The sequence below is a fragment of the Melanerpes formicivorus genome, unplaced genomic scaffold (assembly GCF_026170545.1).
Source record: "Melanerpes formicivorus ecotype bairdi unplaced genomic scaffold, bMelFor1.0.p_v2 SCAF_205, whole genome shotgun sequence".
NCBI classification, from domain to species: Eukaryota; Metazoa; Chordata; class Aves; order Piciformes; family Picidae; genus Melanerpes; species Melanerpes formicivorus.
The window spans coordinates 399,948-421,334 of NW_027142557.1; the positions used below are offsets into that span (position 1 = coordinate 399,948).

Genomic DNA, 21,387 nt, shown 5'->3' on the forward strand with positions numbered 1-21,387 from the left:
AGACCCTTTTGAGGTAAACAGCCTTGCAGAAAGATTGGCACTGATTCAGCAAAGAAATGTTTTTTTTTTCCATGAATTGATGTAGAGCTGTAGACGAACAGCACTGGGGGAAGGTGTGATGCTGGATGAGAAGGAAAAAGAAGCAAGCTGGTTACAAAGACTGGTTAGCTTACGTAGGTAGTGAACCTCAAAGGCACACAAATATTGTGTGTGGTTATCACAGTTATAAAATTGTAGCTGCTGCTTTCATTTTGGTGTTGTAACACAACAGCAGATGAAGCTAGCCCTAAAGGGACCTGTTGTCCGCTTTATTCACGTTAGTGGCGCTCGATCTATACGTTGTCTTACAGGGCCAGGGCTCAGCAGTCTGCTCTGTTGCACCATATGCTAATCCAGTGCTGATAAGCAAGTGTGAAAAATGAAAGGGAGGAATACATTAATTGTATTTGTGCAATAACGTATGCTATCAAAGGTAATTATTTCATGACAGTTTTAGTTATAGCAGTTGTTTTATCAGGGAATAAAAGATGGCTTTAGGAGCCTTTTATTGGAAAGACAATTGTATCAAATTAGCACCAAATTAGGTTTTTGTCTTTATAAAGGTGAGCAAACCCATGAGCAGTTTTTAAATTGGTGCCTTCCACTCTGCAAATGAACAAATCCTGTTTGAGGGTTAAAGAAGCTATTACTCTGTCCTTTATGCTGACAGCTTCATTACTGATTGGCCTACTGTTGGTATTAAAAAAAAACCCCACACTGTTTGGCTCCTTATGATCTTTGTGCATGCAACTCTAATATTAATACAGACCACGAAACTATTCATTAAGAAGTGACTTTAAATGAGGGTTGGTGCTTGTAAATCTGGAGAGATACAGATGTTAAATGCTGCCGTTCCTTTTCGCCTACAGCCGTGTGGCTAATAATTTCCAAGTGGCTAAAGCTCTTGTTAGCAAGAGTGCTGGGGTGTTAAGAATGGCCCTATAAATAACTTTAAGAACTGAAGTTGAAGGTGCTTCTTTTAAAGACTGTTGTTAACTAAACATTATTGCCAAACAGATGGAAAGCGTTCAGCAGCCTGATGTTTTTAAGTCTAATTATATTATCGCCAGGCCTGTACGGCTCAGTTGAGGAGGTGTATCCAGAGGCCAATTTATAATCATTTAGCCAACACCTGTTTGGTAGATATTGACAGTCAAAGGGCACATTTAGGAAAAAAAAAAATCACATATGTTCTCATATTTATTGCCTCAATGTGAACAGTGTCTGTTTACAAACTTGAGAGAAGGAGAGTGGCTGTAAACACAGGATTGTTTCTGAACCTGCTCGTATCCTCTTTTGGCACGTCTCGGGAAGTGGCTTTTGGTTTCCTCTGGTTGTTTTAGTTTTCTGTGTTGTTTGATGAAATTTTTTAACATTTATTTTACTTTTACACCTTTTGCTTAAGCAAGGATAACAAAACCAGCTTTAAATTTTATTATTTATTCAGCTGGTTTCTACTGTTTGTGGAATAGAATAGAATAGACCAGGTTGGAAGAGACCTTCAAGATCAAGTCCAACCTACCATCCAACACCACCTAATCAACTAAACCATGCAACCAAGCACCCCATCAAGTCTCCTCCTAAACACCTCCAATGATGGTGAATCCACCACCTCCCTGGGCAGCATATTCCAACAGCTAACAACTCTCTCTGTGAAGAGCTTTCTTCTCAACTCCAGCCTAAACTTCCCCTGGCGCAGCTTGAGACTCTTGTCTCTGGTGCTGGTTGCCTGGGAGAAGAGACCAGCCCCTACCTGTCTGCAACCTCCCTTCAGGTAGTTGTAGAGAGCAATAAGGTCTCCCCTGAGCCTCCTCTTCTCCAAGCTAATCAACCCCAGCTCTCTCAGCCTCTCCTCGTGGGGCTTGTGTTCCAAACCCCTCACCAGCTTTGTTGGGAAGCCCCAGGTAAGAGGCTTGAGCATTGGTTTGGCAAACTCAGCAGCCTTTCCCTACTACCATGTCCTTGAAATGAAAACTGTGTGTCATTCCTTTGTCAAAAAATCTCAGTAACACCAACTTTTCTTGACTGCTTGCCTGCTTGTTTGTTTATTTATTTAACCAAAAAAGTCCAGAACACCTTCTAAAATCGGGGCCAACCCCAGCAAAAGCAGAGGCCTTTGTGGTGGCATCTGTCACTTTTATTTCTTTTGGTGAAATTTGATAGAGAAGAATGATGAGAAAAGGATCCAATTCTTCTTCTCTCGCTTGAGAAGATTTGAGTTGTAATGGAAGAGACAAAGGACAGGGTTTTGAATGGGGTGACCCCAAAGAGCAAAGGTTGCTTTGCTGCAGCTGCTTCTTGGGGGGAAGCCAGCACAGCCCTGAGATCCTCCCTGGCTCAGCTGCCCCTGGTCTTTTTGCCTGTCTCTACCTCACCTTGCTGTGGTATTGCACAGGATGGCAGTTTCTGCAGATCCCTTGGTGTGGGGAAAGTCAGAAGGTCAACCTGGTGGATTTTACCCTTTCAGAGACAGCGGCATGACTGCATCACTGCCCCATACAGCTGGGAAATAATGGAGACTGTGCTGTATTCTTCTGTCACCTGATGAATGCAACACCCTGTTTCTCCTGGCACATCGTTCCTCTTTCCTGATGCAAGCTGACTTGGTCTTCACTTGTTGATTGGCTCGGAGTTGCTGCATCAGGTCTATGGAGCTGGGGCTGCTGAGCCTGGAGAAAAGGAGACTCGGGGTGACCTTATTGCTCTCTACAACTACCTGAAGGGGGGATGTAGACAGGCAGAGGTTGGTCTCTTCTCCCAGGTATCTAGCACCAGAACAAGAGGACACAGTCTCAGGCTGCGTCAGGGAAGGTTCAGGCTGGAGGTTAGGAGGAAGTTTTACACAGACAGAGTGATTGCCCATTGGAATGGGCTGCCTGAGGAGGTGGTGGAGTCACCATCGCTGGAGGTGTTCAGGAGGAGACTTGACAGGGTGCTTGGTGCCATGGGTTAGTTGATTAGGTGGTGTTGGATGATAGGTTGGACGCGATGGTCTTGAAAGTCTCTTCCAACCTGGTCTGGTCTGGTCTATCCTATCCTATCCTATCCTATCCTATCCTATCCTATCCTATCCTATGCTATCCTATCCTATCCTATCCTATCCTATCCTATCCTATCCTATCCTATCCTATCCTATCCTATCCTATTCTATCCAACTCAAAGTTTGGTAATGCCAGTAGCTGGTGTTGATTTTGGAGCCTACACATTTTGTTATGGCTGCGTGTGAATATTTATACTGGAAGTTTACAATGTCTATTGTACATAAACAGTGAATGCAGAACTGTGTTCTTGTTGCTAGAGGAGAGTTGGTAGTGGGCTTTTGATGCTCGTGTGGCTGCCTTACACCTGGTGCTTTTCAAGTCCACTTGTGCTCTTGGAGTTTGAAAACAATTCCTGATCAACATGGTGTGAAGACAGAGATGCAGAGGTTTCCAACTCCCTAACAGAGCAGTTTCCTAAGTAGGTATGCACATACATATTTTTGTTTGTTTTCAACACAGTAACAAACAGGACTTGCAGGTAGTCATTATTTAGTACTTCTACTGCTGTGTTGTGTTTAAAATGCATTCAGCAGAGGTGCTGCAAGACAAAAATGGCAGGGGAGGAATGAGCTGGCAGTTGCTAAGCAGCTGCTAAAACTATTTTGTCTTAATAATTTTTTAGTTTGGCTTGATGGAAAACAGGGCTCTGGCCACTTGGAAAAACCAAACAAAACCCAACAACAACAAAGCACAAACCAACCCAAACTCACAAAAAGCCGCCTCTCTGGTAACCCACTGGCAGGCAATGCATTTCATGTATAGGAAGCCTGGTGGCAAAAAGTGTTGCAATGCTAAGGTAGGTATCACAGAGTCAGTCAGGGTTGGAAGGGACCACAAGGATCATCTAGTTCCAACCCCCCTGCCATGGGCAGGGACACCTCACGCTAGATCAGGCTGGCCACAGCCTCAGTGAAGGTACAATGAAGATTTAATGTAGTAGTGTAGGAAGGTCACTTTTTGTGTTTCATTGTGTTGCTACCATTGCATTTCTATAAATCAGGTTCTGCTGGATGGGTGCTGTAATTATAAAGTACTAGCTATTTCTGTGACCAAGTTAAATTAGCTAACTGGGAATTAGGTGACATTCTGGTAGTGCCCTAGATCTATACCAGAACAAGAGGACGCAGTCTCAAGCTGCACCAGGGGAGGTTCAGGATGGATGTTAGGAAGAAGCTCTTCACAGAAAGAGAGATTGGCCATTGGAATGTGCTGCCCAGGGAGGTGGTGGAGTCACCATCACTGGAGGTGTTTAGGGAGAGACTGGATGGGGTGCTTGGTGCCATGGTTTAGTTGATTAGATGGTGTTGGGTGATAGGTTGGACTTGATCTTGAAGGTCTTTTCCAACCTGGTTTATCCTTATCCTTATCCTTATCCTTATCCTTATCCTTATCCTTATCCTTATCCTTATCCTTATCCTTATCTTCTTCTTATCCTTATTCTTCTTATCCTTATTCTTCTTATCCTTATTCTTCTTATCCTTATTCTTCTTATCCTTATTCTTCTTATCCTTATTCTTCTTATCCTTATTCTTCTTATCCTTATTCTTCTTATCCTTATTCTTCTTATCCTTATTCTTCTTATCCTTATTCTTCTTATCCTTATTCTTCTTATCCTTATTCTTCTTATCCTTATTCTTCTTATCCTTATTCTTCTTATCCTTATTCTTCTTATCCTTATTCTTCTTATCCTTATTCTTCTTATCCTTATTCTTCTTATCCTTATTCTTCTTATCCTTATTCTTCTTATCCTTATTCTTCTTATCCTTATTCTTCTTATCCTTATTCTTCTTATCCTTATTCTTCTTATCCTTATTCCTATCCTATCCTATCCTATCCTATCCTATCCTATCCTATCCTATCCTATCCTATCCTATCCTATCCTATCCTATCCTATCCTATCCTATCCTATCCTTCTATTTCCTCAATCATATATCTTTCCTGAAAAAAGACAGGTTGTCTTAAAGCTACAGGGCTTTATTATTTTTTGGTCCCAAATCGTGACTGTGAGAATATTGAACATTAAAGAGCTGTGTTTTGTTAGCTCACTGATGTGAATCTTCAATACCTCTCTGAATACTTTTTGCTAGGTTTTGCTTATAATGGACACTCGGACACAGCAGACTTTTATACTGAAGGTGAGTAAACTCTCTTATTAATACTTCTCTGTTCAGTGTGGCCTCCTAAATTACACCATCACACAAAGATCAATTTGTTTCTAATGTATGGAATTGTCACTGCAATATATATTATGTTAAAAGAGATATCTTTATTATGTGCATTGGAATCCTTTGTGCTGGTATTCAGTTGCTTCCTTTCTTTTCTCTGTAATATCTCTAGGGCTCAGATGTGCTGGTTTACTCACTTGAGTTGCTGCTGGTTATTATTTACCCTAGCAGGCTTTAGGTAAAAAAAAAATCACAGTTTGCATGTGCTGCTTAAAATGTCTATAAAGCCCTGGTGGCTCAGGACACGTGCAGGCTGCTGCTGGAGGTGAAAAATTTCCTCAGCCAAGAACATCCGTAACACTTTGTGCTTGGTCTTCCCTTAACTGGAGAGTATAATATTGGCCAAAGTGGATTCTGGATAAAATCTGGATGACTGGTCTTACTCAGAATTGCCTTTGTATGTTTTACATCAATAGACTGTGAAAACTGAGTTGGATGTTACTAAATGATGGAAGTAAGGAATAGTTAAATGGTCAGAATAAAATTTTTCACATTACTCTTTTGTGTTTCAGAAAGTGCTCAGATCAAGATCCCAATTTGCTCGAAGCATCTGTTCTGCTGAGAATTAGTTTAGTATGAGTATTGTTACTGTGGCCATTATTTCAGGCTCCCCTTGACATGTACTCTGCTGCTGATGGGAGGGAGGGCTGAAAACCTGTCCCCCAAACACGGAGCTCTAATTTAGAGTTAACATTTTGTAACTTTGCTTCAGATCTGCCTTACAACCCTGCCTTAACTTTGTGCACCTGGCTTTTGAAATCACTTGTCTTGACTATCTGCAGTGTACAGAAACCCTGTTTGTTCCTCAGAAAGGATTATTTGTGAATATTGTGTATTAGAACCCCATTTTATCTCCTGGCAGATAAGGTAACATCGAATTTCCCATTTCAATGCTTATGTTTATCAATATTGTAATAGGTCACGCTATTGACTGTTGGTTTTTTTTTCCCCTTTCTGTCTTCCCTCCCTTTCTCCCTCCCACATCAATTTTTTCACTTCTGGCAACTTCATCTCCATGCCACCTCCTAAAAATCATTACCTCTCAAGGAGACTAATCCTTCCCTTTCCTTTTTGTTGCGATGGCTGTCGTCTTCAGTGCAGGGCAGCGGCAATGCGCGGCTTACCTGGGAGGCGAAGGCATTCTTTTGTCTCCAGGAGGGGAAGGTTTTCAGTTGTGCCTTTTGGTCACACACAAAAATAAAATTTTACAAAAAAAGGTCACAGGGAAATAACTGAGTGTCATCCTGATGACTTAGTTCGAGAGAGATTCTAATAAAAACATTGACCCATGTAATTGATTTTAATGGCAGCTTTGTGCCATCTTCTGTTCTCTGGAAACGCGCCAGATGCCATCAGCACAGCCTCGGGGGACCGAGGGGCATAGAGCAGCAGATGAGTGGTTTCTCTGAAGCCCAGAGTAACTCGGATAGATTAGTTTGGTTGATAAACACAGAGCACAGCAGGCTCCAAAGGCAACTGAGGGTACAACTGACCTTTTTGTTCTCTGTCAGGGTCTAAGGAAAAGTAGTGAGTACAGCAGGAGCAGAACGACCATCATCCCCCGCTGTGTGCCCAACATGGTGTGTCTGCACAAGTACATCATCTCCGAGGAGTCTGTCTTCCTTGTGTTACAGCACGCGGAAGGTTTGTCGCTCGTTTAAGTATATTGCTGCAAAGAGTCAAAGGTTTAAGTTTGGATTAATGGTACATTTCACTGTCAAATTAATTTCTTACACCTCTAATTAAAGCATTTCTAGTGTGCTTAAGAGATGTCATGTGAGACACCTCGCTCCTGTCCTCTGTCCCTCCCCCCTTTTCTGCAACTCATTCTGCAGTGGATCTGACTCCCGTTTCAAATGGCCTCAAATCATGATGGGTTACTTGAATTGTAGCAATATTGAAAGCTTCCAACTGTTTGTTTTCTACAGAAGAGTGAGTGCTTTGACTGCAACAACTGTCAGCAGTGTTTACAGTTGTGTCTTGGAGATAAAGTCCTTGGCTACTTCTGTTAACTTTGACTAGTAAATCTTTTTAGCATCTTATTGTTTCAATGGCAAGTATTTACACAGGAACTTAATGACCCTCTGCTGTGCACATGAACAGTTGCCTGTTGGCTAACATTGCAAAGTTATTCTGACCTGGATTTTTAAGAAAATAGCTAGTGGCATCACACAGGAGTTCAAAGCAGAACCACAGAGTTGTGCCTTCAGACTGTTTATGAAATTCCTGTTCAATGTACAGGGAACAGGTGGCACAAAATAATTACATTTTGATTTTTTTTTCATCTAACACCTGGGTTTAAATATCCCCTAAATGTAATTACCCATATTTGTTTAGAATGAGTGCAGAATATAAATTTGGGGTTGCTAATAGTTCTCTCTTTAGGAAGTGTTAATAATTCACTCAGAATGGCTGATGTGTGAATCATAGAATCAATAAGGTTGGAAAGGACCTCAGAGATCATCAAGTCCAACCTGTCACCCAACACCTCATGACTACTAAACCATGGTTTCAAGTGCCACATCCAATCCCCTCTTGAACACCTCTAAGGATGGTGACTCCACCACCTCCCTGGGCAGCACATTCCAATGGCATATCTCTCTTTCTGGGAAGAACTTTCTCCTCACTTCCAGCCTAACTTCCCCTGGTGCAGCTTGAGACTGTGTCCTCTTGTTCTGGTGCTGATTGCCTGGGAGAAGAGACCAACCCCCACATGACTACAACCTCCTTTCAGGTAGTTGTAGACAGCAATAAGGTCTCCCCTGAGCCTCCTCTTGTCCAGGCTAAGCAGTCCCAGCTCCCTCAGCCTCTCCTCACAGGGCTGTGCTCGAGGCCTCTCCCCAGCCTTGTTGCCCTTCTCTGGACACATTCAAGTCTCTCAATGTCCTTCTTAAATTGTGGGGCCCAGAACTGGACACAGGACTCAAGTTGTGGCCTAGCCAGTGCTGAGCACAGGACACAATGACTTCCCTGCTCCTGCTGCCCACACTGTTCTTGATGCAGGCCAGGATGCCATTGGCCCTCTTGGCTGCCTGGGCACACTGCTGGCCCACGTTCAGCCACCTGTCATCCAGTACCCCCTGGTCCCTTTCTGCCTGGCTGCTCTCCAGTTGCCCTGTCCCCAGCCTGTAGCACTGCCTGGGGTTGCTGTGGCCACAGTGCAGCACCTGGCACTTGGACTTGTCCAACCCCCGACTGCAACTGCTGTAAAATCCAATATGCCAGCCTTAAAACGAAGCCTTGGGGATACGAAGCATGACAGAATAAGGGTAGAAGCTGAGAAGAAAGTGAGTTTTATGTGAAGGAACTAAGCTAACTGATAGAGAAGATAATTTTATTACATTGAATATTCTTTTATTTTATTTTTTTCTGATAACTTAGATTTTTGGCTTCTTTTTCCAGAGTAACTTGTCACATGAGGCCAGTTAAAGCTAACTTTACAGCATGACTGTTTCTGCTATGTGTGACTTAATGTTGCTGTGAGCGGTGAGGCGTGAAGAAAGGCCTCGCATTACACTACTGCCTGATGGTGATCCTGAAGGGGGGTTGTAAACAGGCAGAGGTTGGTCTCTTCTCCCAGGCAGCCAGCACCAGAACAAGAAGACACAGTCTCAGGCTGCGCCAGGGGAAGTTCAGGCTGGAGGTCAGGAGGAAGTTTTACACAGAGAGAGTGATTGCCCATTGGAATGGGCTGCCTGGGGAGGTGGTGGAATCGCCATCACTGGAGGTGTTCAGGAGGAGACTTGACAGGGTGCTTGGTTATATGGTTTAGTTGATTAGGTGGTGTTGGATGATAGGTTGGACACAATGATCTTGAAGGTCTCTTCCAACCTGGTTTATTCTATTTTATTCTATTCTATTCTGAAGGTTTAGTCCTGCTCTTTACAGGAGCAGGAGCTCTTTACACACCTCCTGCTTTTCTTGAGGTGTGTGTAATTCAGCAGGATAACTTAGAGACTCCCATAAACTGCTATCTCCACATACACTGCTACATCCTAGTGCATTTTATTTGGAGAAAAACCTAAAAAAACCCAACCAACCAAACTCCCTAACAAGCAAGAAAAACCCCAACCCTTTGTCAAGAACCATCTGCCCGTATCCTGCCTGAAGTATTAGAGACAGGATCAAATAATAATTTAGCAAACCTGTAGTTGTGCAATTTCTGAAGAACTATAGTATCATAGTATTAGTCAGGGTTGGAAGGGACCACAAGGATCAGCTAGTTCCAACCCCCCTGCCATGGGCAGGGACACCCCACACTACATCAGCCTGGCCAGAGCCTCATCCAGCTTGGGCTTAAACACCTCCAGGGACAGGGCCCCAACCACCTCCCTGGACAACCCATTCCAGGACTTCACCACTCTCATGGGGAAGAACTTCCTCCTCCCCTCCAGCCTGAATCTCCCCACCTCCAGCTTCATTCCATTCCCCCTAGTCCTGTCACTACCTGAGATCCTGAGCAGTCCCTCCCCAGCCTTCCTGTAGCCCCCTTCAGATACTGGAAGGCCACAATGAGGTCACCTTGGAGCCTTCTCTTCTCCAGACTGAACAGCCCCAACTCCTTCAGTCTGTCCTCATAGGAGAGGTGCTTCAGCCCTCTGCTCATCCTCATGACCCTTCTCTGGACACCTTCCAGCACCTCCACATCCCTCTTGTAATAGGGGCTCCAGAACTGGAGGCAGTACTCCAGGTGGGGTCTCACCAGAGCTGAGCAGAGGGGGAGAATCACCTCCCTTGCCCTGCTGGCCACGCTTCTCCTGATGCAGCCCAGGATCTGATTGGCTTTGTGGGCTGCAAGTGCACACTGAGAGCTCCTGTTGAGCTTCTCCTCCACCAGCACCCCCAAGGCTCTCTCCTCAGGGCTGCTTTCCAGCCAGTCCCTGCCCAGCCTGCATTTGTGCCTGGGATTGCCTTGACCCAGCTGCAGGACCCTGCCCTTGGTCTTGTTGAAGCTCATGAGGTTGGCTTGTGCCCACCTCTCCAGCCTGTCCAGGTCCCTCTGGATGGCCTCCCTTCCCTCCAGCTGTCTGCTGCACCACACAGCTTGGTGTCATCAGCAAACTTGCTGAGGGTGCACTCAATGCCACTGTCCATGGCACCCACAAAGATGTTGAACAAGCCTGGTCCCAGGACTGATCCCTGAGGGACTCTGCTTGTCCCTGGCCTCCACTGCTGGAAGAACATTCTGTCTCAAGACAGACAGAAAAGTGTGTACAGTAGTAGTGGAATTTAGGGGGAGAGTAGTTATTCGGATAGGGAGAACAAACAATTCAAGGAAGGCTTAATTTGACCAGGTGACAATGGTAATCTTCTGGAACTGATAATTGTGGGGAGATGAGATGCAGCCCTCAACATCAGCACTGTCACAGTGAACGCCACCCACTTTCCCAAACTCAGAGAGATGGTGTATGTGACATATTATCTGGATAACAACCAAACCAATCCCTACCTGAAGTGGAGAAAGACAGGAAGCCCTGACTTTCCTTCCCCAGAACAGTTCCAGCAAATAAGGGATGCTGAGGACCCAATGACAAGAGGGCCTTTCCCATTCCCTTGTGGTGGAGGCTCTGACCCTGAAAGCGTGCTCGAGGTAATTCAGACAACCTTACAACAACAGATAATTTTGTTGTGACAACAGTGAGGAAAAGTAGAGACATGACATGATCAAAACTATTTCATTTTGGTACAGAAACCACAGCTTAGTATTTGACACAGATGGGGTGTTGTCCTTAAAACCAAATTACTTTCTCCCTGGTTTTCTTTCCCATGGTCACCAATCCAGTGAAATGTTCTTGGCCTGAATGTCTTGCTCTTACCAGTATTGACTGTGACGTATTTTGAGTTCTATGGGGGAAAGATCTTTAATTTACTAAGTGCCTTCTAAATCAGCTTTGTGCAACACACAGCTTTGTGTGGCACCCCAAGCCATTTGTTTGGTAAGGCAATAGCAAAGGTGATGTCTGTCAAACACCCTCACTATGGCCAGCCAGGCAGCAAACATACTTGGAAGCATCTACAGCTTACTTAACCTTTCTTCCAGCTGTGGGTCAAAGTCATGCAAGTAGGAAACATGGGAGGGAGATGGGTTATCTTGAAGTGGAATTGGGGAACAAGGTGCTGGTGACATATGAGTGCTTTCTATGGGGAGAGCTCTAAACAGGAATGGTTGTGGAGCATGTGGGATGAACTGGGGAATGTTAGAGAGGATGGATGACTGGCAGGCTGTGCTGGGGAGGAAAGGGAGACCTGCAGCAACCAGAAGGGATTTTGATGTGGGTGAGGGCTGGTGTGATAGAGTAGAGTAGAATAGAATAGAACAGACCAAGTTGGAAGAAACCCTCAAGGGGTCACTCAAGGGGTGACTCAAGGTCATTGAGTCCAACCTATCATCCAACACCACCTAATCAACTAACCCATGGCACCAAGCACCCCATCAAGTCTCCTCTTGAACACCTCCAGTGATGGTGACTCCACCACCTCCCCAGGCAGCCCATTCCAATGGGCAATCACTCTCTTTGTGTGATACATGGGTTCATCTGACTTGACACTCACAGACCTAAACTATAAACTGCATAGGGTTTTCCCTCATTTTCTGATAAAGCATTAAGTAGTGTGGAAATACATTCACCTCTTATCTTTCTTTGCACACCATTCAAAAATTATGTGCTATATGGTCTTTTCCCTGATTATCATGGAATCATCAAGGTTAATTTCTTCAAGGATAGTCATTTGCTTTCAAGACCTTACTCTCTGGGCTCAGAGCAGGCAAAGGGAGAGGAGAGGGAGTGACATATTTTATTCCAAGAAGGGATAGCTGGGGTATAAAGTGATGAGGAAGTTGCCCAAGAATGCATATAAAAAGTATATTGCAGGTATAGGGTCCTGTCCCAAATCTCTAACTGGGGCAATAATTTTGTGTTTCTTCTAGAATTACGTGTAGCCTGTGCACCTCACCCTCTTCCAGGAGGCTGATGCTGCAAAGTGTTTCAGGAGAAAGGCTTCATTTTCTAGCTCTGCATGAATTGAAATAGGGTTAAAGTTATGCTGTACAACATGTGAGGACTGATGTGACTGTTTGCTCACTCTAGTGATGATGGTCTTGATCACACCAGTCTTCTGTTAGTAGCACCCACTCTTTATATTACAAGGATACTAATATCAGGAATCCCTATAGATAAAGCTGTCTTAGAATTGTCTCCATCTCAGGCTAAATATAAATAGAGAAGATGCTTGTAGTTAATTTGGGGAAAGGATGTGTAATAGTCCCTGAAATGTTATTGTGTGACTTTATGAATGCTGTTAACATTCACACTCCAAGTAGTTCTAGTTCAATAAGAAAGAAGACTCTATCAGTCAGGTTTGTAAGTGATGGTGATTTATTATGTTAGGTATTTTAGCTACACCAAGACTCTTGCTCAACTTGAAGATTCTTTTCTTTTGGCAAATCATGCTGCCATATTAGTGGTAACCAACATGGTTTCACCAAGGGCAAATCATGCCTGAAGAATTCGGTGGCTTTCTATGATCAAGTGGGTAAGGGAAGAGCAACTGATGGCATCCACCTGGACTTGTGTAAGGTATTTGACATTGTCCTGCATGACATCCTGGTCCCCAAATTGGAAAAGCATGGACTTGAGGGGTGAATCACTCAGTGGATAAAGAATTGGCTGGATGGCTGCATGCAAGAGAGTTGCAGTCAACAGCTCAGTGTCCAAATGGAGACCAGTGATGAGTGATGTCCCTCAAGGGCTGGTACTGGGTCCAGTGGTGTTTAACGTCTTTGTGAGTGATACAGACAGTGGCATTGAGCGCAGCCTCAGCAGGCTTGTGGATGGCACCAAGCTGTGTGGCCTGGTTGACATACTGGAGGGAGGGGATGCCATCCAGAGGGACTTGGACAGGGGCTTGAGAGGTGGGCCTGAGCCAACCTCATGAAGTTCAACAAGGCTAAGTGCAAGGTCCTGCATCTGGCTTGGGGTTATCCCAAGCACAAATAATGGCTGGGTAAGGAATGACTTGAGAGCAGTCTTGAGGACCAGGACTTGGGGGTGTCAGCTGATGAAAAATTCAACATGAGCCAGCAGTGTGTGCTTGCAGCCCAGAAGGCTGTATCAGAAGAAATGTGACCAGCAGGATGAGGGAGGCAATTCTTCCCCTCTACATGAAGAGAAACTTCTTTACAGTGAGGGTGATAGAGCACTGAAACAGGCTTCCCAGGGGGGTTGTGGAGTCTCCTTCTCTGGAGACTTTCAAAACCCACCTAGATGCATTCCTGTGTGGACTACTCTAAGTGATCCTGCTTTTGGCAGGGGAGTTGGACTCAGTCACTTGAGGTCCTTTCCAACCTTTAATGTACTATGGTACTGTGATACTCTGCTCTCATGGGAATAAACCTGGAGTGCTGTGTTCAGTGCTTGTGCCCGCAGCATAAGAAGGACATTGAACTGCTGGAGCGGGTCCAGAGGAGGGCCACAAAGATGATCAGATGACTAGAGCTCCTCTCCTATGGGGACAGGCTGAAAGTAAAGAAGGGTCTGGGGAGATGTTATGGCAGCCTTCCAGTACCTGAAGAAGGCCTACAAGAAAGCTGGGGAGGGACGTTTTACAAGGGCTTGTTGTGATAGGATGAGAGGGGATGGATCAAAGCTTGAGGAGGCCAGATTTGGACTAGATATTAAAAAGACATTATTTACAGTAAGGGTGGTGAGACATTGGAACAGATTGCCCCCTTCCTGGAGGTATTCAAGGCTAGGCTGTATGAGGCCTTGAGCAACCTGGTCCCGTGGAGGATGTCCCTGCCCACGGCAGCAGAGGTTGGAACTAGATGATCTTTAAGGTCCCTTCCAACCCAAACTATTCCATGATTACATGCTCAGAACTGGAGAGCAAGGTATTGGGGTCTTTTACAGGCTTTTCTCATGGCCACAGCTGGAGATTTCAAGGGTGTCTCAAAAGCACAGAAGTCCATAGAGTTATCTTGTAGCTTTGTTGGAAAGCACTTGGCAAATTCTAGTGTGGTAGAGAGCCAATCTGATATTAATAAGGCCTCACTTCTTCTTGGTGCTACTAACTCCAGAAGTTTTAGAAACAGATGCTTCAAAAATAGGCTTGGGGTCTTCCATGGGACATCAAAGTTTAAGTGGCTGTTAGAAGCTGTCATATCTCTTTAAGCATAAACAAGCTGGAGTTCCTATCAATCTGGAGAGCACTCAAGAAACTTCATGCTGAAGAGGCTTGCTGCATTCAGGAATTGATAGACAGTACCACTGCAATGTTCTGACTTCCAAAGCTGGGGATTTGTCCCTGGGGAAGATGGTGCTAGCTGGAAATGTTTGGCAGCAATGGGTCAGAGTATGGTGATAGGGTCCTTGGCAAGTGACTTTTTCAGGAGGCTTCATTGAAATAATAGCTTTTGCTCAAAGTACATCAGGAAGTGGGAGTTTTGCCAAAACCAGCAGTTTTTTTAGCAGGTTCACCAGCAGCAGTGCAAGCAGCCATGTATGTATAAGTCTTTGGTGTGTGTAACTACTGCCACGTTGGAGATTAGCTTCCAGTACATGCAGTGTGCCCAGGTGGTCAAGAAGGCCAATGGCATCCTGGCCTGCATCAAGAAGAATGTGGCCAGCAGGAGCAGGGAAGTCATTCTGCCCTGTCCTCAGCACTGGTTAGGCCACACCTTGAGTCCTGTGTCCAGTTCTGGGCCCCTCAGTTTAGGAAGGACATTGAGACACTTGAACGTGTCCAGAGAAGGGCAACAAGGCTGGGGAGAGGTCTGGAGCACAGCTCTGTGAGGAGAGGCTGAGGGAGCTGGAGTTGCTTAGCCTGGAGAACAGGAGGCTCAGGGGAGACCTTATTGCTGTCAACAACTACCCAAAGGGATCACAGTATCACTTAGGTTGGAAAGGACCTCGAGGATCATCGAGTCCAACCTATCAACACAGACCCCATGACTAGACCATGGCACCAAGTGCCACGTCCAATCTCCCCTTGAACGCCTCCAGGGTCGATGACTCAACCACCTCCCTGGGCAACCCGTTCCAATGACGAATGACTCGCTCAGTGAAGAACTTCCTCCTCACCTCGAGTCTAAACCTCCCCTGGCGCAGCTTGAGACTGTGTCCTCTTGTTCTGGTGCTGGTTGCCTGGGAGAAGAGGCCAACCCCTTCCTGGCTACAACCACCCTTCAGGTAGTTGTAGAGGGCAATGAGGTCACCCCTGAGCCTCCTCTTCTCCAGGCTAAACAACCCCAGCTCCCTCAGCCTCTCCTCACAGGGCTGTGCTCAAGGCCTCTCCCCAGCCTTGTTGCCCTTCTCTGGACACCTTCAAGTGTCTCAATGTCCTTCTTAAACTGAGGGGCCCAGAACTGGACACAGGACTCAAGGTGAGGCCTAACCAAAGCAGAGTACAGGGGCACTATGACCTCCCTGCTCCTGCTGGCCACACTATTCCTAATGCAGGCCAGGATGCTATTGGCCCTTCTGGCCACCTGGGCACACTGCTGGCTCATATTCAGGTGGCTGTCGATCAGCACACCCAGGTCCCTCTCTGCCTGGGAGCTCTCCAGCCACTCCGACCCCAGCCTGTAGCTCTGCATGGGATTGCCGTAGCCAAAGTGCAGCACTCGGCACTTGGACTTGTTGAATGCCATCCCATTGGACTCTGCCCATCTGTCCAGTCGGTCGAGGTCCCTCTGCAGAGCCTTTCCACCCTCTAACTGACCAACATCTGCTCCTAACTTGGTGTCATCTGCAAACTTGCTGATGACTGACTCTACCCCTTCATCCAGATCATCGATGAATATGTTGAAGAGGACAGGGCCCAGCACTGATCCCTGGGGGACACCACTGGTGACTGGCCTCCAGCTGGATGTGGCACCATTCACCACCACTCTCTGGGCTCAGCCTCCAGCCAGTTCCTAACCCAGCACAGAGTGTAATGGTCCAATCCACAGGCTGACAGCTTAGTCAGCAGTTGTAGCCAGGTGGGGCTTGGTCTCCTCTCCCAGGCTACTAGCACCAGAACAAGAGGACACAGTCTCAAGCTGCACCAGGGAAAGTTTAGGCTGGAAGTGAGGAGAAAGTTCTTCCCGGAAAGAGAGATATGCCATTGGAATGTGCTGCCCAGGGAGGTGGTGGAGTCACCATCCCCGGAGGTGTTTAAGAGGGGATTGGATGTGGGACTTGAAACCATGGTTTAGTAGTCATGAGGTTTTGGGTGACAGGTTGGACTTGGTGATGTTTGAGGTCTTTTCCAACCTTATTGATTCTGTGATTCCATGTGTATGCTTCCGCTGTGGCTGCCATTGGGCTCCTGTGAAACGCTGTATCATGACAGTGCCTGCACGTCTGGTAGCCTTTCAGCCTAGAAACTATACAAGCATAATTTTATATAGTCATTGTATATTAATATGAAGTTTACCAGTAGACATGCCTTTACTGAAATGGAGGACAGTAATTTGAGGCCATACCTAGAGTGTCCAGTTCTGGGCTCCTCAGTTAAAGACAGGCAGGAAACTACTGGAGAGACTCCAATGAAATGATGCAAAGATGATTAGGGGACAGGAGCATCTGTCTTACAAGGAAAAGCTGAGAGACCTGGGCTGTTTATCCTGGAGTATAGAGGGCTATGTGGGGATCTTACCAATGCTTATAAATATCTAAAAAGTGGGTATCAGGGGGATGGGGCTGGACTCTTTTCAGTGGTGCCCAGTGATTGGACAAGGGGAAATGAACACAAATTGGAGCATGAGAAGTTCCACTTAAACATAAGGAAAAGCATTTTTACTTTGAGGCTGATGGAGCACTGGAGCAGGCTGCCCAGAGAAGTTGTGGAGTCTCCTCTGGTGGCTTTCAACCCAAACCTGCCTGGACACATTCCTATGCAATCTGATCTAGGTGAACCTGCTTTAGTAGGAGCATTGGACTAGATGATCTCCAGAAGTCTCTTCCAACCCCTGCTGTTGTGCGATTCTAAGGTTGTTCTTTTTCCAGCAGGGAAGAAAATTAATTCACACAGGGTGCATGACTTATGATTAGTACTCCTGGCCATAAAAAAATTCTTATGCAGTGATGCAGAGTTGGGCCTGGTTTTGGAGAATAATTTCAACAGATGTCTTTCAGTACTCTGTTTTTCTTCCCTATCCGATCACAATTATTTGGAAGCCTGGACTGTCCACTTAAACTTTGTGTAGGATTTCCTAAATACAGGGATTACTGCCACAACTTGAGTCCTGTGTCCAGTTCTGGGCCCCTCAGTTTAGCAAGGACATTGAGACACTTGAATGTGTCCAGAGAAGGGCAATGAGGCTGGAGAGAGGCCTTGAGCACAGCCCTGTGAGGAGAGGCTGAGGGAGCTGGGGTTGCTTAGTCTAGAGGTGGCTCAGGGGTGACCTCATTGCTCTCTCCAACTACCTGAAAGGTGCTTGTAGCCAGGAAGGGGTTGGTCTCTTCTCTCTAACAACCAGCACCAGAACAAGAGGACACAGTCTCAAGCTGTGCCAGGGGAAGTTTAGGCTTGAGGTGAGGAAAAAGTTCTTCATTGAGAGAGTCATTCATCATTGGAATGTGCTGCCCAGGGAGGTGGTGGAGTCACCATCCCTGGAGGTGTTCAAGAGGGGATTGGATGTGGCACGTGGTGCCATGGTTTAGTCTTGAGGTCTGTGGTGACAGGTTGGACTCGATGATCTTTGAGGTCTCTTCCAACCTTGGTGATCCTGTGATACTGCATTCTTAGCTAAATCCCAATTCTGCAGGGAGTACAGGGTAATTTAAGTGTATTGTCCTTTGGAGTAAACTCTTGGGCCAAGCTAGCAAAAGCCATACATTTATTTTGGAATATATCTCCTCAGTCTTTCAGGGTGAAGCCCAAATGGTAAGTGTCTGTGCACTGGGAGAAGTAAAATCCAACAGGTGATGAATTTTTCTTGTCAGCTAAAACAAAAACTAATTTAGGAAACTAAATTTGATTATCATTTAGGTTTTCTTTTATCCTATGATATGTACTCTATAGTGTTTGTGACTTCTTCTCTATGATAATCACAGTATCACTAAGGTTGGAAGAGACCTCAAAGATCGAGTCCAACCTGTCACCACAGACCTCATGACTAGACCATGGCACCAAGTGCCACATCCAATCCCCTCTTGAACACCTCCAGGGATGGTGACTCCACCACCTCCCTGGGCAGCACATTCCAATGATGAATGACTCTCTCAGTGAAGAACTTTCTCCTCACCTCCAGCCTAAACTTCCCCTGGCACAGCTTGAGACTGTGTCCTCTTGTTCTGGTGCTGCTAGCATGGGAGAAGAGACCAGCCCCTTCCTGGCTAGAACCACCTTCCAGGTAGTTGTAGAGGGCAATGAGGTCACCCCTAAGCCTCCTCTTCTCCAGGCTAAGCAACCCCAGCTCCCTCAGCCTCTCCTCACAGGGCTGTGCTCAAGACCTCTCCCCAGCCTTGTTGCCCTTCTCTGGACACATTCAAGTGTCTCGATGTCCTTCCTAAAGTGAGGGGCCCAGAACTGGACACAGGACTCTAGGTGCAGCCTAACCAGTGCAGAGTACAGGGGCACAATGACTTCCCTGCTCCTGCTGGCCACACTATTCCTAATGCAGGTCAGGATGCCGCTGTGGCTCTCTTGGCCACCTGGGCACACTGCTGGCTCATGTTTAGGCGGCTGTCAATCAGCACCCCGAGGTCCCTCTCTGCCTGGCTGCTCTCCAGCCACTCTGACCCCAGCCTGTAGCTCTGCATGGGGTTGCTGTGGTCAAAATAATCCGCTGTCAAATGCTATTAATGCCAAAAAATGTTCAGAAATTTTTGAAATATCATGAAGATCTTGTGAAACTAAGAAGATTCCTATCCAGCTTCATCACTTGGTCACTTTATACTGAAATTTCCTGTTGATTATTTTGGGCACTAACTTTTTAGGCGCAGAGGTACAACCTCTGGAGTCCTGGAAATGCGGTTAAGCAAGGCAATTCGAATAGGTAATTTTATGTTGGATAAGTGCAGAAAAATGTAGAGCTTGGGGATTTTCATGTGCTAATAAAACCAGAAAGAGTGAGCTAGGCTGGGGCATAGAATCACTTCATGGCAGAAGAAAAGAATCTTTAAAATCAGCTATGCTGACGCTGAAATTGTACTAAACACTAAGAAACTTTAGCTTCAAACAGTAGCTTCTGTAGTTGCTTAGTGTGTTAGACTGTTCAACAATGACTGAAGCTTACTTGTTTGGATTGATTTCTGTAATTTTAGTTTTTATAGATTCCTGATACTATATTAGCATGGCTTGCTAATGGGTTTTCTTGATCTTACACAACACATGGGGAGAGGGGGAAAGATTATTAGTATGTCATGTATAAAGGCATAATTACATACCCAGATACAAATATCACTCTTGTTTGACCCTGGATTGGACACTTTCAGAAAGGAATATAAAATTGTTGTTTTTCACTATAAAACACAATTATTGCATAGCATTTATTTATGGATTTCTACTTGACCAGGAGGCCAGCCTCAAAATATTTGTATGTAAACATATTTGGACATAATAAATATCTCCCCCACCCCACCCCATATGTGCTTGCATTTAACACCAAATGGGAGCTGCAGTAAGTGGTCATTTCCACTCTGGTTTCTAAGTCCTAGTGATTATTAATGAGCAACTTCCTTTTTTGTTTTTAAAGCAGTAAAGAAAATACATTTACCAGTGGGAAATGAATAGTTGCTGCAGTTCTGTTTTTACAGGTGGGTAGTGGTGAATTCTTGCACACTGTAAGGATAAAGAGGTGGTTCTGATGTTGCTTGCAAATGATATAGTTTGAAAGGGAACATTTTCAAAGCCATAGCCAAAGCCCTTGGCTCTTCCAGTGATTTTTGTAGTTATTTATTTATTTCCCCCCCCCGTATGGTTTTAAAAGATTGATCTCAACACATCTGTTTTCCTTCCTTAATCCTTCTTGGGGTTCCTAATTTCTTAAGCTACGCTAAGACTTTAAGTAGAGGCCAAATCGAGTCAAGGCTGTATGGAATTTTGCGTGAAGTGAGGCGGAGGGAGCAGAAGACAGGAATTACCCTAGGAGCAGCCTGGCAGCCAGTCAGTACTGGGCCCCATCCTGTTCAATATCTTTATTGATGATCTGGAGGAGGGGATTGAGTCCATCATCAGTAAATTTGCAGGTAACACCAAGCTGGGGGCAAGAGTTGATCTGTTAGAGGGTAGGAGAGCTCTGCAGAGGGACCTTGACAGGCTGGACAGATGGGCAGAGTCCAAGGCCGTGGGATCAAACACATCCAAGTGCCAGGTTCTGCACATTGGCCACAACAACCCCATGCAGTGCTACAGGCTGGGGTCAGAGTGGCTGGAGAGCAGCCAAGCAGAGAGGACCTGGGGGTTCTGGTCAATAGTAGGCTGAAGATGAGGCAGCAGTGTGCCCAGGTGGCCAAGAAGGCCAATGGCATCCTGGCCTGTATCAGGAACAGTGTGGCCAGCAAGAGCAGGGAGGTCATTCTGCCCTGTCCTCAGCACTGGTTAGGCCACACCTTGAGTCCTGTGTCCAGTTCTGGCCACCTCAATTTAAGAAGGATATTGAGACACTTGAACGTGTCCAGAGAAGGGCAACAAAGCTGGGGAGAGGTCTGGAGGACAGCCCTATGAGGAGAGGCTGAGGGGGCTGGGGTTGTTTAGCCTGGAAAAGAGGAGGCTCAGGGGAGACCTTACTACTCTCTACAACCACCTGAAGGGAGGTTGTAGCCAGGTGGGGGTTGGTCTGTTCTCCCAGGCAAGCAGCACCAGAACAAGAGGACACATTTTCAAGCTGTGCCAGGGGAAATTTAGGCTTGAGGTGAAGAGAAAGTTTTTCCCAGAAAGAGAGATTGGCCATTAGAATGTGCTGTCCAGGGAGGTGGTGGAGTCACCATCCCAGGAGGTGTTCCAAAAGGGATTGGACATGGCACTTGAAGCCATGATTTAATTAGCCACGAGGTGTTTGGTGACAGGTTGGACTTGATGATCTTTGAGGTCTTTTCCAACCTTATTGATTCTGTGATTCTTGATCTATTTTGTGCCAATTACATACTGTAATC

General features: G+C 45.7%; 1 protein-coding gene across 4 annotated transcripts in view; it reads left to right on the plus strand.

Moving 5' to 3' along the window:
- The window catches only part of RPS6KC1 (ribosomal protein S6 kinase C1), a 140,058-nt gene that overhangs the window by 92,432 nt on the left and 26,239 nt on the right, over positions 1–21,387 (plus strand). For all 4 annotated transcript variants that reach the window (XM_068169595.1, XM_068169596.1, XM_068169598.1 and 1 more), the window contains 2 exons: positions 5,168–5,215; positions 6,817–6,949. In XM_068169595.1, coding sequence (XP_068025696.1) covers positions 5,168–5,215; positions 6,817–6,949 — 181 coding nt within the window. The remainder of the gene's footprint in view (positions 1–5,167; positions 5,216–6,816; positions 6,950–21,387) is intronic.